At 49.8% G+C, this 25375-nt stretch overlaps 1 protein-coding gene across 1 annotated transcript in view; it reads right to left on the bottom strand.

Annotated features, from left to right (window-relative positions):
* Window positions 1-25368, bottom strand: part of GMPR (guanosine monophosphate reductase) — a 34368-nt gene extending 9000 nt beyond the window's left edge. The window contains exons 1-5 of the mRNA XM_006164605.3: window positions 25223-25368; window positions 17157-17276; window positions 13682-13765; window positions 10253-10426; window positions 2933-3014 (exon numbers count right to left, since the gene is read on the bottom strand). Coding sequence (XP_006164667.1) covers window positions 2933-3014; window positions 10253-10426; window positions 13682-13765; window positions 17157-17276; window positions 25223-25309 — 547 coding nt within the window. The 5' untranslated portion in view covers window positions 25310-25368. The remainder of the gene's footprint in view (window positions 1-2932; window positions 3015-10252; window positions 10427-13681; window positions 13766-17156; window positions 17277-25222) is intronic.
* Window positions 25369-25375: the final 7 nt, after the last annotated feature.

Genomic DNA, 25375 nt, shown 5'->3' with positions numbered 1-25375 from the left:
CCCCCCCACAGGGATGGCCACACTGCAATCCCTTCTCCTCCTTTCTCCTCTCAGGATCTTGGGCACACACACACACATGCCTGGCATGAGTTTAAGCCACCAGGTCCGAGACTCAAGCGGCGGTCAACTACAGGAGAGTCCAGCGACATAGACATTACGCCAACTGCTGGTCCCTAGATGGTATTTTCAACTGTGGCCTTTAGCTGTGCCCCATCACAGGAGGTCACTGTGCATTTTTCCACTGTGGCGTCAGGTCAATACTTGGAAAGTTTTGGATTTTGGAGCATTTCAGACTTCAGATTAGGGATGCTCAACTCAGGCCACCATGCAGGCCCCTGCCTCGGGCCCCTGCCTTGCCTAGTATCACCACAGTCCTACTTGAATGGTCCCACTTGGGTCCAGGCTGAGGCACGCTGGTAGCTCCAGCATCTTTATCACCTGTCCCTGTCCAAGCTCTCCCCTCTCCCAGCCAGTGAGCACCTCGCCTGCCCAGGTCAGCTGATCGAGCTCCTGCAGGTCCACTGCGGCTCTCCCCTTAGTGTTGATCTCTCTTCTCCTATGCTTCAGAGCTCTCTTCCTTCTTTGGCAGTGTCTTTTGGTCTCTTAGGTGGAAGATACACTTTCAGATCTTTGTTAGTTTTCGGTCCATCTGTAAATGTCTCTACTTTCCTTCTCTACGATTTGAGTGTCTGGCTAATCAGGGACGCACAAGGACAGAGTTTAAAACACAGCAGTTCATCTTCCAGGATGTCAGTAAAAGAAAGTGAACACCACTTGGTCCTGAGAAATGGCGCCACCCAGTGTAGGGACAGGAGGGCTGTGCACGCTTCTCCACTCACGGTGTCAATGCGTGGTCCTAGGAGGCAATGACTGAGAGAAGGCTATGGGCGCCGGGAACCCCCTGGACCAGGGGTCAAGTTCAAATGTGGCCTTGTAGCTGCAAGCCCATCTGCAAGGTCAGGGACAACCATGTAAACTCAAGTATCAGGTCCACTGGGTGTCCCCATCCATGCCTCACCCTGCGAAGCCCTGTTCAAGGTGCCCCAGGCACTGACGAACTCTGTGTTCTCCTCTGCATTAACGCTCTGAAACCAGGACCTCATTCCACCACAGCCGAGCTTACTTGGAAGGTCCCTGGGGACATCGTGAACAGCTCAATGGCGTTTTGCATCAGGAGCTTCACCTGGAAGCTTAGTGATGCTTCAAGGAGTTGCTCTGGAGTGAACCTTTACTTAAATGCTCTCATTAAGGTTCAGAATTCCTAGAATTTTATCATGAAGAACATGACACTTGAATATGGGCTCCGATCGATTTTAAATGGCTCCCATGCGTCAGGCAGAGACGCTTTTATAATCTATTAGGATATATCCCATTTTTTGTTTTTTTTTTTTTTTTTTTTTTAATTTTGAGAGATTTTTGCTATTGAATGTGTGTGCTTGCCAGAGAGACAGAGAGAGACCACGAGACAGAAAGTAAGACATCACCGCCACAGGGATGGCCACACTGCAATCCCTTCTCCTCCTTTCTCCTCTCAGGATCTTGGGCACACACACACACATGCCTGGCATGAGTTTAAGCCACCAGGTCCGAGACTCAAGCGGCGGTCAACTACAGGAGAGTCCAGCGACATAGACATTACGCCAACTGCTGGTCCCTAGATGGTATTTTCAACTGTGGCCTTTAGCTGTGCCCCATCACAGGAGGTCACTGTGCATTTTTCCACTGTGGCGTCAGGTCAATACTTGGAAAGTTTTGGATTTTGGAGCATTTCAGACTTCAGATTAGGGATGCTCAACTCAGGCCACCATGCAGGCCCCTGCCTCGGGCCCCTGCCTTGCCTAGTATCACCACAGTCCTACTTGAATGGTCCCACTTGGGTCCAGGCTGAGGCACGCTGGTAGCTCCAGCATCTTTATCACCTGTCCCTGTCCAAGCTCTCCCCTCTCCCAGCCAGTGAGCACCTCGCCTGCCCAGGTCAGCTGATCGAGCTCCTGCAGGTCCACTGCGGCTCTCCCCTTAGTGTTGATCTCTCTTCTCCTATGCTTCAGAGCTCTCTTCCTTCTTTGGCAGTGTCTTTTGGTCTCTTAGGTGGAAGATACACTTTCAGATCTTTGTTAGTTTTCGGTCCATCTGTAAATGTCTCTACTTTCCTTCTCTACGATTTGAGTGTCTGGCTAATCAGGGACGCACAAGGACAGAGTTTAAAACACAGCAGTTCATCTTCCAGGATGTCAGTAAAAGAAAGTGAACACCACTTGGTCCTGAGAAATGGCGCCACCCAGTGTAGGGACAGGAGGGCTGTGCACGCTTCTCCACTCACGGTGTCAATGCGTGGTCCTAGGAGGCAATGACTGAGAGAAGGCTATGGGCGCCGGGAACCCCCTGGACCAGGGGTCAAGTTCAAATGTGGCCTTGTAGCTGCAAGCCCATCTGCAAGGTCAGGGACAACCATGTAAACTCAAGTATCAGGTCCACTGGGTGTCCCCATCCATGCCTCACCCTGCGAAGCCCTGTTCAAGGTGCCCCAGGCACTGACGAACTCTGTGTTCTCCTCTGCAGTAACGCTCTGAAACCAGGACCTCATTCCACCACAGCCGAGCTTACTTGGAAGGTCCCTGGGGACATCGTGAACAGCTCAATGGCGTTTTGCATCAGGAGCTTCACCTGGAAGCTTAGTGATGCTTCAAGGAGTTGCTCTGGAGTGAACCTTTACTTAAATGCTCTCATTAAGGTTCAGAATTCCTAGAATTTTATCATGAAGAACATGACACTTGAATATGGGCTCCGATCGATTTTAAATGGCTCCCATGCGTCAGGCAGAGACGCTTTACCTGGTGGCTGAGTCACCTCCGTACTCCCTTGCGGCCATCTGCGGTCCCCAGTCCCGATGCCATGCCTCCCACGCTCCCTGCTGTTCTCCCACGCGTCTTACCTGGTCCCACTCCCACCTTGATGACATCTGCTCCGGAAAGAATAAGCTCTTCTACCATCTCTCCTGTCACCACGTTCCCTGCCTGAGACAGAAAGAGCACAACTCATGACTGTGACCCGCTCCTGGTGACAGTGGGTGTGCATGTCCCCAAGCCACAGGCAGCTGGGGGACACGAAGGGGAATGTCTGGCCCAATTCCTGTGTCAGCTTAAGTCTGAAAATGGTCGACCAAAGTGCCCCTCGGTTTCCCTCTCTGTCGAATAGGGACCTGGAGACCATCAGGTGACCTATGGCAAGGCATGAGAAAGTACGGAACTGTAACCTTTTAGAACTAGAAGAAATCTTAGAATAACTCCCTCAGGACTTTCCAGCCTCAGCAATGAATAAAACACAATTTTACAGGGAATCCAAATATGTAAACACACAATGAAACGTTCACTCAGCTGACTCAAGTCTTATTGCTGGACATCAAATGCTTTGCAGTTTGCAAAATCCCTCAAGAACCTCTACGGAATCCCAAGGAGCCAGGATTAGAAAACTACTGATCAGGGCCAGCAGGTGGCGTAGTGATTAAGGCACTCTGGACTCCTCTGGACCCATGGCTTGAAACTGACGCTGGGCATGTGTGTGTGCGCCCAAAAGCCCAAGAGGAGAATGGAGGAGAAGGAATTGCAGCATGGCCACCCCATCCCCCATAGGTGATTTCTCGCTTTCTGTCTCTCTAGATAGCGCAAATGCCCTATAGTAGATATCTCTCCAAAAAAAACAAAAGAAAACTACTGATCATCTCACAGCTGAGAAAATACTTGGGAGTCCACCCTGGGGTCGGGGTTCCTGTCTAGACATGAAAGGGCAGAGCAGCCCTTACGGGCCACACAGCACTGCAATGTGCTCTGTTGACAGAACATGAAGCTTTGGCCCTGAGAATAAACAGATAAACCCGGAAGTGGTGGAAATTATCAACCAGAAGGATGCATCTGGTTTGGAAATAGCACAAGATCTTTCACTGCAGGAGTCTAGGAATGCAAAAATAGTCCCTTTTATTACAACTCACTGCCCTGTGGATTCTTCAGCTGGTACATGGAATTCTTGGCAAGATGCCCAGATGGAGTTTTCACAACTGCAAAGCCATGCCCTGAAAAATGCAGCTCCGCTCTTTCTACCCATACTTTTTGCACTGAAGCCCAACTGTCATCTCAACACATTGATTCCCAGAGGGACTTCTTTTGATTTTTTTAAGATAAATTTTTGTTCTAGGGTTCCATGCACTCGCCAGAAAGAGAGAGAGAGACAGAGAAAAAGAAAGCAAGAAATCATCCCCCAAGATCGATGGCCATGCTGCAATCTTTTCTCCTCCATTCTCTTCTAGGGATTTGCACATGCATGTACACGCACCTGGCATGAGCTTTAACCTGCCATGTCCAGGACTTGAACTGTGGTCAGCTATGTGGGAGTCCAGTGACATAACCATCATGCCATCTGCTGCCTCCTTCCTCCCCCCAGAGGGACTTCTTTAACCTAGACAGAGTGACTTTAACTTACCTAAAAGCATGCAGGACAAAGGTGATGATCAGGACTCAAAGCTATTTTAATTCAAATGGCAGCTGACCATGGAAAACAGCAAATGGCCCAGAACAAGGACCAGAGGTGGATTAAAGAGTTAAAGTAGGAGCTGGGCGATGGTGCCTAGGTCAAACGTGGTGCCCTATAGGCTGATCCACAGAGAAATGCTCTGGGTTTGAGCCTAGAGATCTTTCTGAACATGCAGGCATAGTGCCCATGATCTAGGGCTGGTGGCAGCTGAGGGTGGATCATGGCACGGCACCCTGTTGGGGTTACAATCTCTCTCTCTCTCTTTTCCTCTCTCATGGAAGACATAAAGTTAACAAGAGATGGGCCGGCCCCATAGCCTAGTGCTTAAGGGAGTCAAATCCCACATGGCTGACCACAGTTCAAATCTTGACCCCAGCAGCTTGAAAAAATAAAGAAAACACTGGGTATGTGCGAGTGCATGCATCAGATCCTCTGTTTCTTTGATGAGCACATGCAACTCTGATCATTTAAAAAAGAGTTAAAGTAGAAGTTTAGCCTCCTCGATTCAGAAGACAATCTTGAATACTCACAGTAAGCATAAAACTGAAAAAAAAAGCACAGCCATCTACATAAAAATAAATCAACATGCACACACACACACACACACACACACACACCCACATCTAATCAACAAAAAGGAAAACATCTGTAATTTTGACAAAGGGTTACTAACTTTAACAGCACTTACCAATCTTTAAGAAAAATGCTAATACCCTTCCCAATAAGTGCCAAAAAAATTTAAATGGCTAATGAAAACAGAGAAAATGGAAATTAAGGTAGCAGTGAGGTACCACATCTCACCTAAGGATCAATAGTTACAAAGACTAATGAGACAGCATCGTATACTAGCGTGGGCTGGCTACTTCCTACAAGTGTTTTTGGAAAGGGATCTGTCCACATCGAAGGAATGCAAAAATATGAACATCTTATGAGGCAATCATTCCACTTCTAAGATCCTCTCCCAAAGAAATAACAATAAACGAGGACAAAGACTCAACACAGGGCTGTTAATGGTTTTAAAAATTTGCACAAAACTGCAAATACACTCCCCACAGTGGAAGTGGTTCGACAATTTAGGCCTCATGCATGTGGTGTTTTTAAGATTGAGTTAATGGCATGGGAAATTCTTAAATGCCTTGAAAATAATGTTGGGAAAAATAGTAAGATATTGATTTTCTTCTCTTTTTTTTTTTTTTTTTTTTGAGAGAGAGAGATTTTTGCTATAGGGCTCATGCACTCACTAGAGAGAGAGAGAAAGAGAGAGAGAGAAATCACTCCCCGTGGGAGATGGCTATGCCACAACCCCTTCTCCTCCATTCTCTCCTTGGGATTTTGGGTTGCCCGGAGTGTTTCAAGCCACCAAGTCCAGACTCAAACCACACTCAGCCACTTGCAAATCCAGAGCCTTAACCACGGTGCCACCTGTTGGCCCCTTGGTTTTGCTTTTTAATTGGCAGAGGGTGTGTGCACTCCTCAGAGAGTGTACCCTTGGTGAGTGTGGTCGCACCATCATCCTTTCTCCTCCGTATCTTCATCTCATCAGGATTTGGGGCATGTTCGTGCAAGCATCCAGTGTGTTTTCCAAGCCTCTGGGACTGAGATTCGAACCATGCGAGCTTCTGCTCCCTATGCACTGATCCTAATCACTACACTACAGGGCCAGCTCTTGATTTAAATATATATGTGTGTGTGTGTGTGTGTGTGTGTGTGTGTGTGTGTATGAAAAAATGAGAGCAAAACGCTAATAAATTCTGTGCAAATGAAGGGAGTATCTGTCATCGATTTTCTCCTTTAACCTTTTCTAGACTCTACAGTAGACAGTGCATTACTTGTATAATGAAATGCGGAGGGTTTTTGAGTCTTTGTTTTTTCTAGTGCAAAGGCCTGTAAGAACGCTGTGCCTGAAAACAACACTTAGAGAACCCTGAGAAGCAAGACCGGAAGTCACATCCTTCCTCACTGGTTGACTTGCTAAAAACACCAAACAATAAAAACAAGACTTGAAAGAAACTGTTCTAAGTTCTCCATGCAATTCTCAATATGGATTTTTTTTTCTTCCTATCTGATGCCACCTCAGAACCATTTTATTTTCCAGGGCCTTCTTTAGACGAAGTATACCAATGCAAGTTGGCTCACAATGGAGACAGGACCAGGTGTAAGCAGGTAAGATCGAATAAGTGTAAAAATGAAGAGAACGCTGGCTCCGTTTCAGTAACCTGGAAGCTTCTGCAGGTGTCTCCCTCTGCCCTCGTACCTGCATGGCTCACTCTGTGGTGTGGAAAAACCCAGAGTGATTAGGAAGCACCTCAGCCGTGAGGCACAATACGGCCAGAATGCTGACGACCAGGAAGGGCAGGGGAAGTTTCCACTGGCAGTACAGACAGCTGTCTATGCAAGTTTGAAACCAAGAACAAAAATAAAGGAAAAGAGAAGACCAGCTGGCCCCCTTGTCAAGGGGACGGTTCCCCCGTGGCCACCTGTGGTTCAAATCCCAGTTCCAGGAACTTGAAAACTTCACTGGGTATGTGTGCCCAGGATCATGACAAAAGAGAAGTGGAGCATTATGGTGTGAGGGTATATTCTTCCTCTAGATAAGGAAATAAATGGCAGGTGGCCTGGCGGTTAAGGAACTGGTCTCCCATGCGGCTGACCGTGGCTCAAGTCCCATGTCTGGTAGCTTGCTTTCTCAGTTTCCTTCTCTCTCTCGTCAAATTTAAAAATGATAAATACGATTAAATATTCTTTTTTAAAAAATGAATGAATAAATAATGTTTCTTAAAAGAAAAAAGAGGAAAAGATCAAATCAGAAATGAGAACTATGAGAGTATTGCCAGGCTTTGGAGAAGTGGGGTGGCCTCCGGGTGTGGGGCGTGGTGACTGACGCAGGGAGGTGCTGGCCGGAGTGATTAGGTGAGGATCTGCTTTATCCAGGCAGAAACGTTGTGTGGGTGGAGTGGATACAGGGCCAGCCGAACGTGACCCAACACAGCAGCACGACAAGCTCGGTCACTCGGGCAGATCAGTCACGTCCCTGATCACACAGGTGCTCTGACCCTCCCCAGGGCACTAGGGCAGGTTGGCAGCCCTCCATTGGCTCCTGCTTCCTTGGGGAGGCCCACACTGTCCACCCAGGCCCTCCAGGCTCTGTGTACCAACTGCTGCTCCGTGTCGAGGACAGGGTGAGCAGCAAGGAAAAGACACAGGAGGGAAACTTGGAAAAGGCCAAGGAAAGGGAGTATTGGGAGAAAACTGTGCACGGATTTCAATTTGTATTTTTGTACCAAAATAAACTCATACTTTACATTTTTTCCATGAACTTTTTTTTTTTTTTTTAAGATTTTTTGCCTTAGAGCATGTGTTCCCTAAAGAGAAAAACAGAGAGGGAACATGAGAAATTAGCCCCCAGTGGGGGATGGCTAGGTTTTAGAGACAATCCCTTTCCTCCATTCTCCTCCTGGGATTTTGGGCATCCACCCTGACACTCCTGGCATGATTTTCAAACCACTGGGTCTGGGGCTTGAACTTCAGTCAACCATGTAGGAGTCCAGTGCCTTAACCACCACACCACCTGCTGGCTCCTCCATGAACATTCTGAAATTCCCTCGCATTTTCTACTCCTTTGAACACAACAGGTGCACATATGCTTGTGATTCTGGTTGGCCCAAGATGGGGCTGAGCACTGTGCAGCCCTCTTGGGGGTAACTGTGTTTGTGAGAGAGTGTGCATGTCTGCGTGTCTATCTGTCTCTGTCTCTGTCTCTCTCTCAACAGACAAATAAATAAAAAGAGAAAGAGAGAGAGGGGGCTGGCCCTGAAGCACAGTAGTTAGGGAGCCCAATCCCACACAGCTGACTACAGTTCGAATCCCACCTCCCGTGGCTTGAAACCACACCGGGTGTTACGAGCCCAGGCTCCCGAGAGGATGGAGAAATGGAGGTGAAAGATTGCGGTGTGATCATGCCCAGTTGGGAGGTGCTTCCTCTCTCTCTCTTCTCTCTCTCTTCTCCTGACACTTGTGCATCTGGCAATTTAGAAAAAAGAAAGTAACTTGTGCAGGTGGCCCTTCCGCCCACCCTTTCAGTCTGGCACACAATCAGAGCTCATGCGCTGTTCCTGTGCACAGTTCAGTGGCACAAAGTACTGCATTATTGGGAAAGTTGGGGTGCATTTTTGTACAGAAAATACATCATGACTTCCCCAACAACCTAACACCTGCACGACCAACTCCATTATCCACCTCTGGGGCTTCCTTATCATTCCAAACTTCAATTTTGCACCCATGAAACGGTAACTTCTCTACCCACTTTTACAGGCTTGCCCTGGGTCTCTGCCAAGAAGAATCCTTTGCAGAGGATGATCAAGGCCCTCATCCAGGAGCCCATCTAGCGTCGCCTCGTTAGGGGCTGGCCCCATGACCCAGTGGTTAAGGGAGCCAAATCCCACATGGCCAAGCACAGTTCAAATCCAGGCCCTAGCAGCTTGAAAAACATACTCAGCACAAGTGCGTGTAGACCCAAAATCTTGACAGGATGGAGAAATGGAGAAGGGACTGTGATGGGATCATGTCCCACAAGAGGGTGATTTCTCCCTCCTTCTTTGACTCTCTGGTGAGTGTGTACACATGCGCACATGCACGCACACGCACACCCACGCACACTGCCTCACTAGAATGAAAAATAATCCTTTCACCCAGGACACTCCAAGGGACTTGGGAGGTATGCTCAGGCAATGCTATGGCTCTGGAAATTTCAAAGGTCTTAGGGGCTCAGTGTCAGGAACCCAGGCAGGGAAAACATCAGAGGAAGATTCTCCTAGCACACCTGCCTACGAGGCTGCTAGAGGAACCAGGGGTAGAAACTATTTCACATAGGCACATTCCTTCCTGTTGCATAATATTTAACATGCATTATTGTTATTAAAAAAAATTAAGATGTTGTTTCCCACCCCACTTGTAAAATGACACAGCGGGTTGACTTTGAGACAATTCTTAATCTTTTCTTCCTACATATTTGGAAAGCAGAAGGATCCCTTAAAAAGCCTTGGCAGTCCTTTAACAGAAGATTTAGCTCCATTAACAGAAATAATTCCTGCCTCCAAAATTTCTTACGATGATGAAATGTAAAAAAATAAGGTTCAAAATTCAAAAATGGACCAGCAGTTAGTGTAATGGCTATGTTGTTGGACTCCCACAGTCAACCGCAGTTCGTGTCCCGGACCCGGTGGCTTAAAACTCATGCCAGGCACGTGTGCGTGCGTGCCCAAGATCCTGAGAGAAGAATGGAGAAAAGGGAGTGCAGCGTGACCATCCCCCCTGGGGGGGTGATTTCTTGCTTTCTGTCTCTCTGTCTCTCTCCAGCAAGGGCACACGCCCTATGGTAGAAACCTAAAAAAAAAAAGAAGAAGAAGGAGGAGGAGGAGGAGGAGGAGGAGGAGGAGGAGGAGGAGGAGAGGAGAAGGAGAAGGAGAAGGAGAAGGAGAAGGAGAAGGAGAAGAAGAAGAGACACAGGCCCTTTTACTATAGGAGTCGCATGGTAAGAAACATTTGATGACGTTTAGTGAAAAGGAGTCACTGATTGCTGATTGGGATTTGTTAATAGACTACCTGTAGCTGCAACCCACCCTCGACTAATGACCCTCGACTAGCCTTTGAGTAAGGAGAAGAGACTGAGTTTCCTCCACACGGGGACAATCCCCTCTGTCCCCCCACCCTCTCATGAGCATGAACCTACCATGATGGTGTGTTCGGGGAACTTGGCTCGGACGAGTTTCACGAATTCCACAAAATGTTCCGAATACCCGTTGGCCACATCCAGGCAGATGAACCTGACTTGGGGCACGGCTTCCAGGATGCGGCTCATCTTCTCCAGGTCATTCTGCCCACTGCCCGAGCTCACGGCTACGTGCTGCACCGGAACAAGCCACAGAATACAGCATGAACAGCGGCACCCAGACGCCAGCGCCTCCACCCCGCGCCTGCTCCAGGGACAGCTCAGTGACCCTCCGAGGTCCTCCCTGAGCAAACAGGGACCTGCTCAAGAGACAGGCGACGGCAGAGGGAAAGGCGAGGCGTGCCGTCAGTCGGCTAAACGCTGATTCACTCCTTCCCACACTCCCGGGAGCCGCAGTGCATCCTGACAGCGGGGCCTGGCCACAGAGGCTTCCCTGTAGACAGATTTTTCACAGCGAGGAAACCGTGGCCTTGGCTTCTGTTGACTTTCTTAAGTTTTCCAAGCAAACCTTGGCATTGTGGCGCTACTTGTGCAAATGTGTGAGACCATGGAAACTCAAGGGAAGACAAGGATAGGTGAGAAAGGTTCCCAGAGAGAGCGAAGCCAGGCGTCAGGGGAAAGCCATGGCCTCACCCAGAGTACCTCACTCGGAGCAGGAGGGAGGATCTTGAAGCTATCTATAGAGCTCCGTAATCGTCACATCAACTTCGTGATAATTTCCTGGCCTCCCCCGAAAAGAAACTCATGCACCCCATAACCATCATCCCTCTGAGCTCCTCCCCCTCAGGCCTGGGCAACCTCTAGTCCCTGTTGTCTCTGTAGATCTGCCTGTTCTGGACATTCCAGGTCAATGAGATGACATACGTGGTCTTTGGTGTCTGGCGTTTTCACTCAGCTAAACGTTGTCGAGGTTCACCCGTGTCGTAGTATGTACCACCACAGGAGCCAGCGAATGACTGATCACATTTTATATAGCCACTCAGCCATGGACAGTCAATGGGGTGGCGGTGTTCATATCTTGGGGCTCTTGGGGATCACACGGCCAACAACGTGCATGAACTATTTTCTGTGTGAACATAGGCTTTCATCTCTGTTGGGGTCTACATCGAGAGACGGAGTTGCTGGGTCTACGGCAACTCTTAGGTTCCATCTTTGAAGGAACTGCTAAACTGCGTCCCATGCAGCTGCAGGTTTTTACGCCCCCACTGCAGGGGATGGAGGGCCTGATTTCTCCACCTCCAAATATGTGTCTTTCTGCTGATGGCTATCAGACTGGGCATATTGTTTATTCTACTCCAAAACTGCTAAATAAAGGGAGATGTTTTCCTACAACCATAAATCACATTCAGACCAGATCCACCTCCAAATGGCTTTCAGAAAACGGAGGTCTTCCCCAAGCTCTTGTGGTAGATAGAACCCTTTGCCTTTCAAGGAAAAACATGGATAGTCCCTCTTCAGGGTAAATGCTAGTACTTCATGACTCAGTTTGGGACAGGCTTGCTCAGCCTATGAACTCCTGAGCTCTGGGTCTCTCTGCTCCTGCCAACCTGAAAAGCTGTCCTCCCCTGGCAACCCCTGTGCTGTTTGCTTGTTTATTTGTTTGTCTAAAGAGAGATTTTTGCTATAGGGCACATGCACTCACTGGAGAGACAGAGAGACAGAAAGTGAGAAATCACTCCTCCAGGGGGGATGGCCATACTGCATTCTCTTCTCCTCCATTCTCCTCCTGGGACCTTGGACATGCATGCACATACATGAGCCCAGAGTTTTAAGCCGTTGGGTCCAGGACTCGGACTGTGATTGACTATGTGGGAGTCCAGCGACGTGACCATCATGCCATGTGCTGTCTCCAACCTCTGTACCTTTTAACCAGGCTGTGCTCCTACCTGGAGGCACTCCGGGTGATCTGTGGCAAAGCGCTTCCAGTCGTCCAGGGTGTAGTGCTTGTGGATCGCTGTAAACATGGAGTGCTGGGAAACAGAACGGCACGGTCAGGATGAGAAGCCGGGAGCCCTCTCCCCCTCTTCCCTCCGGAGGTGTTGACCCGGCAGATGGAGGCATGTGCTCCTGCCATCCACGCTTCGCTCTGAATGTGCTCCCAGCAGCCAAAACCACACAAAGGTGTAACCGGTGAAATCTTAACTCTTTCCTGTTCTTATCTGCCCAGATCACACTGCATTTCGGACTTAGGAGGCAATGCCAGGAGGCAGTGCAGGGATAAAGGGGAGTCTCAGAGCCCTGGTCCAACCCAGCCTGGCCACCCACACTGAGGCAGGCAGAGAGCTGGCAGACAGACAGCCAAAATGAAAACCCGGCCCAGAAGGGCTGTCTTAAAACAACTTCTGGTTAACCAACCCCCCCAAGAGCCTCATTTTATACTTGAAAAGTTCTTCTTGTGTCCACAACCCAAATGCTTCTTATTAAAAGCTCAGCCATAAAGCAGCTGGTTCTAAGAAAATAAAATAGGGCCATCTTCATAGTCTGCTGCTTGAGGTAGCTGGATCCCACATGGCTGACAGTATGGGTCAAGTCCCAGACCCAGCAGTCTGAAAAACACATCAGGTATGTGTGTGCATGCCCAAAAATCCCCAAAGGAGGGAGAGAGAGTGGAGAAGGGATTGTGGTGTGACCATGCCCCATGCGGAGTGCTTTCTCCTCTCCCTCTCTCCGTCTTTTACAGGTCAAATGCACATGACCTGTCACAAAACAAAACAAAAGTAAATTAAATTAAACTGATGGGGTCTTGCAGGGTGTGGTCCTCCTACCTCAGCCTGCCAGCTGGGGGAACAGGCGTGCACCACCACTCCAGGCTCTGTCAGGTAGGAGCTCACCATGTCTCTCTCTCTCTCTCTCTGTCTCTCTCATGTAGGTGTGCATGCACGAGAGCGCACAAGCATACACACACACACACACACACACACACACACACACACACCTCACTATGGGATGTAGTCACACCACAATCCGTCTTCCTCCAATTCTCTACTCCACTAGGGTCCTGGGCATACACACACACAAACTGATGGTGTCAGAACGCTGGTCAGCCATGTGGCTCCCGTTCCTCCATGCACTAACTGTTGTGCCATGGGGCTGACCCAGCGGGACTGAGGGAGAGACTTACATCAATTACGGCCTCAAATCATGACTATCGATCCAGCACTTACTACCTTTGTGCCAAGACTCTGCATAGGTTAAGAGAGACAGAAAGTGAGAAATCACTCCTCCAGGGGGGATGGCCATACTGCATTCTCTTCTCCTCCATTCTCCTCCTGGGACCTTGGACATGCATGCACATACATGAGCCCAGAGTTTTAAGCCGTTGGGTCCAGGACTCGGACTGTGATTGACTATGTGGGAGTCCAGCGACGTGACCATCATGCCATGTGCTGTCTCCAACCTCTGTACCTTTTAACCAGGCTGTGCTCCTACCTGGAGGCACTCCGGGTGATCTGTGGCAAAGCGCTTCCAGTCGTCCAGGGTGTAGTGCTTGTGGATCGCTGTAAACATGGAGTGCTGGGAAACAGAACGGCACGGTCAGGATGAGAAGCCGGGAGCCCTCTCCCCCTCTTCCCTCCGGAGGTGTTGACCCGGCAGATGGAGGCATGTGCTCCTGCCATCCACGCTTCGCTCTGAATGTGCTCCCAGCAGCCAAAACCACACAAAGGTGTAACCGGTGAAATCTTAACTCTTTCCTGTTCTTATCTGCCCAGATCACACTGCATTTCGGACTTAGGAGGCAATGCCAGGAGGCAGTGCAGGGATAAAGGGGAGTCTCAGAGCCCTGGTCCAACCCAGCCTGGCCACCCACACTGAGGCAGGCAGAGAGCTGGCAGACAGACAGCCAAAATGAAAACCCGGCCCAGAAGGGCTGTCTTAAAACAACTTCTGGTTAACCAACCCCCCCAAGAGCCTCATTTTATACTTGAAAAGTTCTTCTTGTGTCCACAACCCAAATGCTTCTTATTAAAAGCTCAGCCATAAAGCAGCTGGTTCTAAGAAAATAAAATAGGGCCATCTTCATAGTCTGCTGCTTGAGGTAGCTGGATCCCACATGGCTGACAGTATGGGTCAAGTCCCAGACCCAGCAGTCTGAAAAACACATCAGGTATGTGTGTGCATGCCCAAAAATCCCCAAAGGAGGGAGAGAGAGTGGAGAAGGGATTGTGGTGTGACCATGCCCCATGCGGAGTGCTTTCTCCTCTCCCTCTCTCCGTCTTTTACAGGTCAAATGCACATGACCTGTCACAAAACAAAACAAAAGTAAATTAAATTAAACTGATGGGGTCTTGCAGGGTGTGGTCCTCCTACCTCAGCCTGCCAGCTGGGGGAACAGGCGTGCACCACCACTCCAGGCTCTGTCAGGTAGGAGCTCACCATGTCTCTCTCTCTCTCTCTCTGTCTCTCTCTCTTTCTTTTACTGCCAGAGGGCATATGCATGTATGCATGCAAGAGAGCACACAAGCATACACACACACACACACACACACACACACACACACACACCTCACTATGGGATGTAGTCACACCACAATCCGTCTTCCTCCAATTCTCTACTCCACTAGGGTCCTGGGCATACACACACACAAACTGATGGGGTCAGAACGCTGGTCAGCCATGTGGCTCCCGTTCCTCCATGCACTAACTGTTGTGCCATGGGGCTGACCCAGCGGGACTGAGGGAGAGACTTACATCAATTACGGCCTCAAATCATGACTATCGATCCAGCACTTACTACCTTTGTGCCAAGACTCTGCATAGGTTATTTTGTTTAATTCTCAGGGAAACTGAATGGTTTTATAAGCTTCGTGGGCAGAAACGGAACTTATGACCCTTAAATTTAAGAAATTTAACAACTGCTTGGCTAGTGAGGGGCAAAGGCCAGAATCAAACCCAGACTCCTTCTCCTATAACAAGGTGCTCTTTCCTAAGGTTTCTAGCTCTCCTTATTTCCTAACTCACAATTCATTCTCCCATTTTATTGGGTTGTCAGAAAAGTCATGATGCATTTTTGCATAGAAAAACATAGAAAAATATGTGTCGTGACTTTTCTGATGACCCAATAAAATTCTATGACTCTATTAACTTGACTAACTATGGATTCTGGAAATAGGAAATTCAGATAACCACACATGGTTAATATGTCTGTATATACACTAATTCGTATGGAGACGTCCTGTGAAAATGGGAAAAACACAGGAAGTCCTAGCTTTTCCATGGACTAATAATGTAATACGTGAATTAACCAGGCTATATATTCCTCCCTAATTCCACCTACTTTTTCAAGAGAATGACTTATTTTATTTATTTATTTAGAGAGATTTTTGCTATAAGGCATATGCACTCGCCAGAGTAACAGAGACAGGAAGCAAGAGTAACAGAGACAGGAAGCAAGAAATCACCTCCCCCCCCCCCCCCCCCCCGCGTTAGGAGGGGACATCACCCCCCCCCCCCGCCATGGGGGATGGCCATGCTGCAATCCCTTCTCCTCCATTCTCCTCTTGGGACCTTGGGCACACACCCAGTCTGAGTTTTAAGCTGCCGGGTCCAGGATTGGAATCATGATCGACTATGTGGGAGTCCAGCAACGTAACCATTATGCCATCTGCTGGTCTCTATTATTATTTGTTTAAGTTTGCTACAGGGTATGAGCACTTACCAGAGAGACAGGGAGAGAGAGAGAGATGGAAAGTGAGAAAGCAAGCCACCAAGTCTGGCACTCAAACCATGGTTGGCCACGTGGGAGTCCAGTGCCTTAGCTACCACCTGCTATTCCTCCACCCACTTTTACACTAATACATAATTTATTAGTAATAGTGGCTGATGACAAAGCAGAGCAAGGAAAAGATGGAAGGGGGTTATAACTCCATTAGCAATTAATTTATTAGCCCCTGACCCAAAGCTCAGTGGAGACTGAGGGCTAAGGGCTGATAGGCGGTACCGCTAATCCTAGAGTCGGAAGGACCACTCACTCCTCCCAATAACTGGCTAATAATGAATCCCAGTGCCGCCTGTGTTTAGACTTGCTGCCCACAGTGAGAAACTCTTTCAGCTCATTGGGTTTATCTTTGCACTTGGCGGGCACTGTCAACAGAAACATGCAAAGCCCGGTGTGCACATCCAGGGTGTATGAGATGTTCTACCTAGGCGTAGCAGCATGAGACAGAAGTCCTGCCCACAAACAGCTTCCCCTTCGTTATTCCCCGGGAGAGGATGGTGGGGGGGCTGCCTTTATAGGAAATTAGACTAGGAGTTGGCTTAAAGAGACCTTGAGATTCTATTGTGATCTGTCAGCTTATGTTGAGAGGAAAATCTCTTAGGTTCTGAAGTCAGTTTGGGTTTGAATCTTGACTGTCTTCACCTGGCGAAGGATCCTGGTGCAAGTTTCCCTTCCTTGCTCTCTCTTGCCTCAATTTGCTCATCTTTACAAGGGACCTACCTTGTGGAGTTATGGCAAGAATTAAGGGATATGTTACATGCAGTGTTCGGCACATAAGTGCTCAGTAGATGTTCTTTATGTAAGTATGTAATAAGTGCTGTCACACAGACTGCATGCCGCAGCACTGTCTTGGTTTTAAAGGTGATGTTGCTCTTCCATAACACTGTACCTGTCATGTTGTCTAATTCCTTTCTATAGCTCTAATTTCCAATACTATCATGAGCATTTCTACGGAAGAAATGGACAGAGACCTGGACCATCTCACTGACTACAAAGTCCAGACACCTCCATATTCTGGTTGAAGAAGAGAAAAGAAGTGTAACCAGCAATGGCCAACTCTGGACAGAGGCCCAAAGTGTCTCACTCTTCTTCTTCCCCACATCTGAACAAATCCAGGAAGGCTTTCCACAACCTGCCAATATTATGAGCACCAAAGAGAAAACGGGAGCCCCCCTCACCCCGTCTCACCCGAGCCATCACAGCTGCCATCTCAAACGTCCCCACGGTGTCCATGTTGGCCACAATGATGGGAATCCCTGAGTAGGTCTGCTTCGAGTTACGGAAAGTGAAGGTACGCTCTAGGTCCACCTGTTGGTCAAAAGGAAGGAAAGGAGTGCTTTGCTTTTGGGTGGAAATGTACAGAATTTCCCGAGTTTGGAGCAAGCGAGAAGAAAACAAAGGAAGTATCTGGTCCCTTGATTCTCTTAGGGCATGAGCCAGGTGTTCCAAAGACAGGACAATCCCCAAAGAAACCAAATCCCACCTGCATGCAAAAGCCAGAGGGGGCTCTTCATAGCTTGGGTGACAAGTTTGTCTCCCAAAGTTTCATGTTTGGCCTTTGTGGGCAATGCCTGGGTGTTCCCCAGGAACATGTGTTGGGACTTGATTGTATCATTGAGGCATAAGAGAAAACTGAATTTCTTCATGATTTTCCTAGTGTGGGGTCTTCGGGTGTGATCAAGTCATTACTGCAGTACCTCCATGACTGAATTCTGAGGAGTTTATGAGAATAGAGAGAAGACCACATGGATGCAGACCACACTTGGCTAAGAGTTCTGCCTTCCGCCATTTTGTTATGCCTTTGGACTTCCCCGTCATCAGAACTTACAGTCAAAATAAATCCCTATTCTCTTAGAGTCGCCTGGTCTCAGGTATTTGTTAGCCACACAATAATGGACTAAGACAGGCTCCTTACCATCCTCAAGCACCCGGACAAGGTACTAGGTCTCTGCATTCAAGTCAGACTTGTGGAACATGTTCTCTCCTCCTTCCCCAGCCCCTCCAATCCTACCGCCATCTCCTATCCTCAGCTTGGCTCCGACCAGCCCTAAACACACACATACAGATTATCTTTTTCCCATTTCCAAGCACTTCCAAGCACTACAGGATGGGTCCCCTCTGGGAATATCTGCCCCATTCTTTCCTGATACCTGCCAACAGTGGCCGTCCTCCAGTAAAGTCCCCTTTCTCACCTTTCACCCAGAATCCCACTCCATCCTCACCCCGCAGTGAACTCCTCACCATTAATCTCTTAACCTTCCACTGCCACTGCTGTTGGGTAATTATGACCATTTTTCAAAAGAGCTGGGGAGAATACACAGTCCGCCATATGCTCCGCACAGAAACACTTGTTCCTCTGTCTTGAAACAGTTACAGACAGGGCAGACTCCAGCTTGCTTACTCATCAACCCATCCCTTGGCCTGCTTTTACGGAGGCCACCGCCTGCAGCCACCATTTTCCAAGTTCATCGATGATGGTTCTGCCAGTGAGAAGGGAGTGGTGGGAAAGGGGGGGCTACTGAGAGGGAGAAGGTAGTTCTCCCACATTCTTTCTTCCTCAGGCAGCTTCCCCGGAGAAGCTGTGGCCCCTGCAGACTCCAGTTCCCTGACCAGAGAGGACTGACTGCATGTTCCTGGCTCCAGCGCCCCCGGAGTGAGTCTAGTGCCTGGGCAACCATGGACTCCTACTTTAGGGTGGGAGTGGCTACTTGCTTTTGCTAACATCTAGGGTACCTCAGTAGCCCACTCAGCATCTCAGCTAGGTCGGATGCCTGCACCGACCTCTCTGTTTTAAACATTCAGTGTTGCTCCTTGGCTGGACGTGAAAGAGAATGACCACCCACGTCTGGTGTGTGACTCAGAGTGACCTGGTCGGGTGCCAATCACCTGCTTCTGAAATCATGTAGCCCGACACTGACCCTGGCCTCACGGGGACACAGCAATCGTCATTTTCTAGCAGTGTTTGTCCCAATGCTGCTTTTCTTCTTTCAGAGACCACTTTCACTTTGCAATCAGTGTCAGGTCAGGAAATCCCCTGGAGCATCTCAGACTCATCTGCCTTTTCGTTTCTCTTGCTTCTCCACACAGGGCTCCAATCCCAGGAGGCTTCCTGGGCGGATGATGTCATAAATATGACTACTGGCCGCAGATGGCAAAGGGGCGGGTGAACACCACGCTGTAAGCACAAGCGTTTGGGCCAGCTCTTCTCTCTCCACGTCCTTCCTAATGCTTCTCGGTTCCACTTCAGTGGAACACGTCATGGAGCCATTTGCAACCTTCCACGCTGCTGACTGCCCCTAGCCTGTTGGCTTTGCACCCTTAAAATGACCAATATTCCTTGGTCTTAAATTACTCTTAGACTCTGCCAAGACGCAGGGGGATCGTAGTTCCAATCTGCACCCAGCTGAGATCAAATGGGCTTTTCCTGGGCACTCCAAAACTGATCCGATCCACAGTGTAAAATCAGCACTCTGCTGGAAAAGGGCAGCCTTGACAACGACCCTCTCCTGCCAGTTCTAGTCTTCTCCGTCAGAGACAATGCAATCCTTCATTCTAGGAAAGAGAAAATGATCTTTCCCAAGCTTATCCACCCAGACACACACACACACAAAATGCACTGGATGGTTACTGAGAGAGAGACTGTTCAAACACTCCAGCCTCTCAGGAACAAAACACGGCATTTAACCTGCCATGGCTGGTCAATGTGACTGAGAATGCACCTCCACACTTCCCCCTCTGCTAAGTCTGATTCAAAGGGAATACAAAGTGGCCAGCTCTCCTCCCCCACCTCAAATGCACCTGCTTCTGCCACTCTACAGCACACCCTAAGGTCAGTGCAGCGAACCCACCTCCGGGGTTCGAATATCTATGCGGGCCGGCTGCATGGTGAAGCAGTAATGCAACACACTGCGATGCTGAAGCCACTCAGGAGGGGCTGGGGCTGACTTCCTGGGGTCTCCCTGGACACGCAGGTGCATACATGCATGTGCCGTGATCCTGGCTGGCTGAGGCCGGTGGGGTGGGGGGAGGAACGGCGGCATAAAGACCTGGCAGTAGCCAGCTTCAAACTATTACTCCCTTAACCTCCCACCCGCCACTCCTGTTGGGCCATGATGAGCATCTTTCTGTGCCCACCCTCACCTGGTCCACTGTACTCATGGAAGAAATAAATAAATCTAAACAAAACAAGCAAACAAAACCCAAAGTACAAGCGGAGACCCACCCACCGTGTTTTAGAGGTGCCCTGTGGCAAGCTAGCACACTGCACCCTAAAATATGCCCTGCTCTCCTACCGCAACATAAAGGAAGTCACTCACAGCCAGGAAGACACGGGGACATGGTGTGGAGAGGCAGCCTAGGCTCCCAGGGCACACCCTCCTCCCTTCCCACCCAAACCTTCATGTGTAGCCTATGGACGTCCCAGCTTGCACACTCAACTCTATGCACACTGACACCTGCTCCCACCAACTGCTGCCACCAGGCCACTCTCCAAGGTTAGCGGTGAGCATGCCAGCAGCATCGGTGCCTGCGGGAAGACAGGCCCGGGGAGGCCCGCGCAGGCCTCAGAACCAGCTTGAGGTCACCTGGGGAGGGATATCCAGAGCACAGCCTAGAAGGAAAAGGATAGCCTTCAGGCCTGGCCCAGGAGGAACGAAGCAGGCCCAGGAGGGGGCCCCTTTTCCTAGACTTAAGGATGACAGTGGGTCATTCTCACCCGCATGGCTAGGGGTGAGAATGAGCCTGTGTTTTGGCCCTTAACCTCTGCTGGGCAGGGCTTGATATGTCCCGACCCAGCCCCCTGGATGTAGATCCAATCCCGGGCAGCTTGGTCACTGGGCTCAGGCTTCGGAGGCACTCATGCCACTCTAGCACCAGCAGCAGGCCCCAGGTTGCACACAGAGGTCAGTCCAGTGCACCCAGGCACACTCAGAATTCTCCTAGGACAGGGCCAGCCCTGTGGCCTGGTTTAAGGGACCTGGATCCTACACGGCCAACCACGGCTCAAATCCCAGCCCTGACAGCCTGAAAAGTACAACCGGCAGGTAGCGTGCTGGTTAACATGCTAGACTCCCACACAGCCGACCATGGTTCAACTCCTGGGTCCAGCGACTTGCTTTCTCACTTTCTCTGTCTCTCTGGTGAGCACATGTGTCCTATAGCAAATTGAAAAGAAAAGAAAACTAATAATAAATCAAATTAAGAAAAGAAACAAATAAGTATGCTGGATATGTGTGCAGGTATGTCCCAAATCCTGGAGGGCTGGGGGAATGGAGGAGAAGGGACTGAGGTGTGATCACTCTTTATTGGGGTGATCTCTCACTCTCCCTCTTTCTCTCCCCCTCTCTCTTTGTCTCCCTCTCCCTCTCCGTCTCTCTGGGGAATTCATGGGCATGCTGACAAGTTGTTTAAAAAAATAATCTTCTTAGGATGACTTCTGGAACACACACAGGCTGAGACCAAACCAGACTTCACAGATCAGCTGTTTGTGTTGGTGACAATGCGTGTGTTTTGGAGTGTCTCTCCAGGCAACTCTGCTGCATTCATTACTAAGAACAAGCCTAGTCAAACCCTCTCATTTTAGAGTTAAGACTTACAGGGACTCTGTGGGTTGAACTGTGGTTCCCCAACAGAGGTGTCAAAGTCCTGATCTCCAATACCTATGAGCGTGCTCTTACTTGGACATTCGGTCTTCACAGATGATCAAGTTAAGACCAGGTCACTAGAGGAGACCCTAGTATAATGACCGATGTTCTTATAAAAGGGAAACCTTGGACAGAGATACACAGAAAGGCAGAATACCACAAGGAGATGGAGGCTGAGAGTGGGAAGATGTCTACAAGTCAGAAATGCCAAAGATGGCTAGGAAACCACCAGGAGCCTGGAAGAGATTCTCTCTTACCACCTTAAGGAAAAATCAGCTCTGCTGACAGCTCGATCTTGGGCTTTAAGCCTCCGGAATGGAGAGACAACAGGTTTCTATTATTGAAGAGAACCCATTTGTGGCACTTTGTGGTAGCAGCCCCCAAAACTAACACAGAGGCAAAGGTAATAAAAGAGTGAGCTTGAACAAAAGCCAGAGACTCATTTCTCTCAGCCCAATATTCCCTACATTCTGCCACGCTCTCATCCTCGCAGGGCCAATATGTCACAGACAGTGAAAGCTGAACTAAAACTCTTCTCTCTGGAGAAGGTACTCATCATGGCTCTCTCTTCTTCCCTTTTCTTCCACTCAAAAAGGAAAAACAAAACAAAACCGTTCTCCGCAGTTAGACCTTGGACCTCTAAACCGTGAGCTAAATAAACCTCTATTCTTTATAAGTTGCCCAGACTCAGTTACTCTTTAATTAGCAATAGAGGCTAAAACAGGTTGCATTAATAAGTTTACTCCTTTTTTTTAAGTTCTAGCCTAAGGAGTAAGGTGAGATAAGAGAGAGCGAGAAATGGGTCCCAAAGAAGAACACCTCTGGGGAAATGAATAATGCAAGCTCTCCAGTATGTCATACAAAAACAAATGTCTAGCCTCAGTCAACAAACATGTCACCTCCCCTGAAAAGATTATCCGAATGTTCCCACGCAACCTGATAGCACTTTATTCTTCTGTACCAAGGGCTGGTACAGCTGAGAGAGGACTGTCTACCTAGAGTACATGCCATAGCCACCAGGGCCACCCCTACCTTTGCTCTCCCTCTGGGAGTTGACCTCAAATTCAGCTTATGTGAGTCTTACGGAATGTCTCAGCAGGGGCACTAAAATTCCCGTTGGGAGATCACTCATGCACTCTCTCCGTTTCCTGCTCACTGCCTGATGATCCTTCACAGGGCTGACTCTGAGCAAAGCTGTCTCAGTTATAAAGCTTGCTGTCCAGCACTAAGACAGTCCTTCCCCAGCCAGACTCTGCCCCTGGGTGTACATTAGCTCCTTTGGGCTCAGGGCTGGGATCTGCTGTTGAGTTTCAAATGTGCACTCAGGTATCACTTCTGCCAGGGTACACATGTTTCAAGCTTCCGACTGTCTTTGTGTACAGAAATGTGGGGCCTTAAGGGGCAGACAGAGGTGCAGTGGTAACACAGTGCTCTGCAAGGCTGGACCACTTTGTAGCGTTCCAGGTTCGTATCCACAGGCTTCCCTGAACACATCGAGTACACACATGCCCACAGTCTGGGGCTGGCTGAGGCCAGGAGTTCATTGCAGTATGGGAGCCCTATGGGGCGTGCCTATCTCTGTCTCTCTCTCTGCCCCTTTCCCTTACAGAAAAGGGAAATTAATGGGCTTGGGGAGCAAAAAAAGGAAATTTAGGCATTAACGAGCAAACTGAAAAAAGTATGAGAGGGGGTTAGAGAGGCCTGGGGCCAGCAGGTGGCATAGTGATTAAGGTGCTGGGCTCCCACACAATCAACTGCAGTTCCAGTCCTAGGTCTGGTGGTTTGTTCTCTTACTCTCTTTCAAATCTCGCCAAATGGAAGAAGAATCAATAAAATTAAATAAAATAATTCTTAAAGAGAGAGAGAGGTCTAACTAGGTCCTTCAACACCACTGAGGCAGGAAAGCAGATTAAGGGGGGTGGGTGGCTGGCTAGGCAGAAGCCCCAATGCACCCAGGAGCTAAACCATTAGGGGAACTATTGAAAAAGCAAGGCCAGTGAACTCGAGTTTCTGGACACGTAGCTGGCAAACTCCCACCAAAGTGAAACTGGGAAAACCTCTTTTCAAGGGCACTCAGTTCTCACTGCAACCGACATGTGCAGACTGCAAGGTGCAGTCCAAACTCAGACATTGAGTTGCAATCAGCCGGAATTATGAAATCAAGTGTTGCACGGCATGGCATTCTTCCCTGGGGAGGAATAATCCGTTCTAGTACATAAATTTCAAATGCTTTACCTTTTCCAGATAATCCTTGGTTCAGAAAATACATACAATACATCTTGGTTTGGAAGATAGAATTAAAAAAACAAATGACGTACTCTCTATTCAATAGGTTTTGAGTATTTTATAGACTACCGAGGCCATTAAGGTATCAGTCTGCTCAGAATTAATCCCTGGGCCATCTCATCTCCATCTGCCCTTGAGCACTGGCTACAGTCTGGACTTCTGGAGACCCAGGCCTGCCTTCTAAACTATTTGGGTTCTAAGAGTCAGCTCTTCAACACCTAAAAGGACAACATGATCAAGGACAAGCACAGCGTTGCTCATCTGGGCAGACGTGGGTTAATCACGCCTCTGAGTTCTATTCCTCCTGTTCCTGCCGCCCCAGCCAGCCAAGGCTGCCCTGGAGAAGGTGATTCGCTGCAGGACACCGGCTCCCTAAGTCCAAACACGCCCTGGGCTGGCAGCAGCAAGCACTGCAGCAGGCTGGGCATGGGGGTAGGCAGCGAGTTCTCGGCCCTGGGTGTTTATTTACGGTCTTGTGTGTGGAGTTGAGCGGAAGCAGGCTTGCTCGGCCCCCCAGCTCACCACCCCCCAGGCAGGCACAGCCGCGTCCCGCCTTCCTCTCTAGCCTAGACAACCTGGCCAAGCATTGTCACCAGCGGCACTGCTCCAGGGGCCTCTGCCTGTCCTTGCAACTACTTTACCCTTCAGGGACTGGCCTCCCTCCCCCCGCACCGAGCTATTTCCAGCCGGGTCTCCACCTGTTCCTAAGGCCTTGCACTCCTCAACCAAGAACTAGTAAAATGCCTGCAGCTCCCAATTCACTCCACCACCAGCACCCCGGGGTCTTCGGCTTCTCCGGGGCTGAGCTGGGCTGGGGCTGAGGGTTATCCAGGTCCACGGTGCCACCAGGAACGCGTCCCGTGGCCCCACTCCCAGCAAGGCCACCCACTCTCGGAGAGTAAACGCTGAATTTGTGCCATGAAGCTCCCCGGTTTTCCAGACACGTTAGGAACATGACAACGCTGGCCCGGACGCTGCGGCAGCAGTGGGTCCCAGCACAGGGAGACGCTGCCGGAAATCGGGGCCGCGGGGTCTCCTTTCCATCAGCTCCAGTTTCCCTTTCGCCGCCCACCCCCATTCCTTCTAAGTCAGCGGGCCACGTGATCCCCGCTCCCCCGTGGGGCTGGTTCCCGGTAAACTTCCTCTGGCGCACCCCACCGGACGAGGATTGGGGCGAGCCGGGCGCCTCCATCTCTGTCCCTGCCACAGTGCGGGGGGAGCGGCGCGGCTCTCGGCCCCAGGCACGCCGCTCAGGCAGGGTGACAGTGCCACCGCCACCCACCTCCTCCGCGCCCCTGCCGGCTGGGACTTGCCAGCGGCCCCCACCTCGGCTCGGCTCCTGAGGCTGCTCCGCTTCGGTCGGAGCAGGACATCCTTGAAGTCGAGCTTGAGGTCCGCATCTATGCGGGGCATGGTGCGGGGCGGCGCGCTCGAACCCGCGCGTCGGGCCTGGGGGGCTCCTCCTCGCGGGTGGCGTCC

The sequence above is a fragment of the Tupaia chinensis genome, unplaced genomic scaffold (genome assembly GCF_000334495.1).
Source record: "Tupaia chinensis unplaced genomic scaffold, TupChi_1.0 Scaffold143647_1, whole genome shotgun sequence".
Taxonomy (NCBI): Eukaryota; Metazoa; Chordata; class Mammalia; order Scandentia; family Tupaiidae; genus Tupaia; species Tupaia belangeri.
The sequence above is the reverse complement of the archived record's forward strand: the minus strand, read 5'-3'. Positions and strand labels throughout refer to the sequence as shown.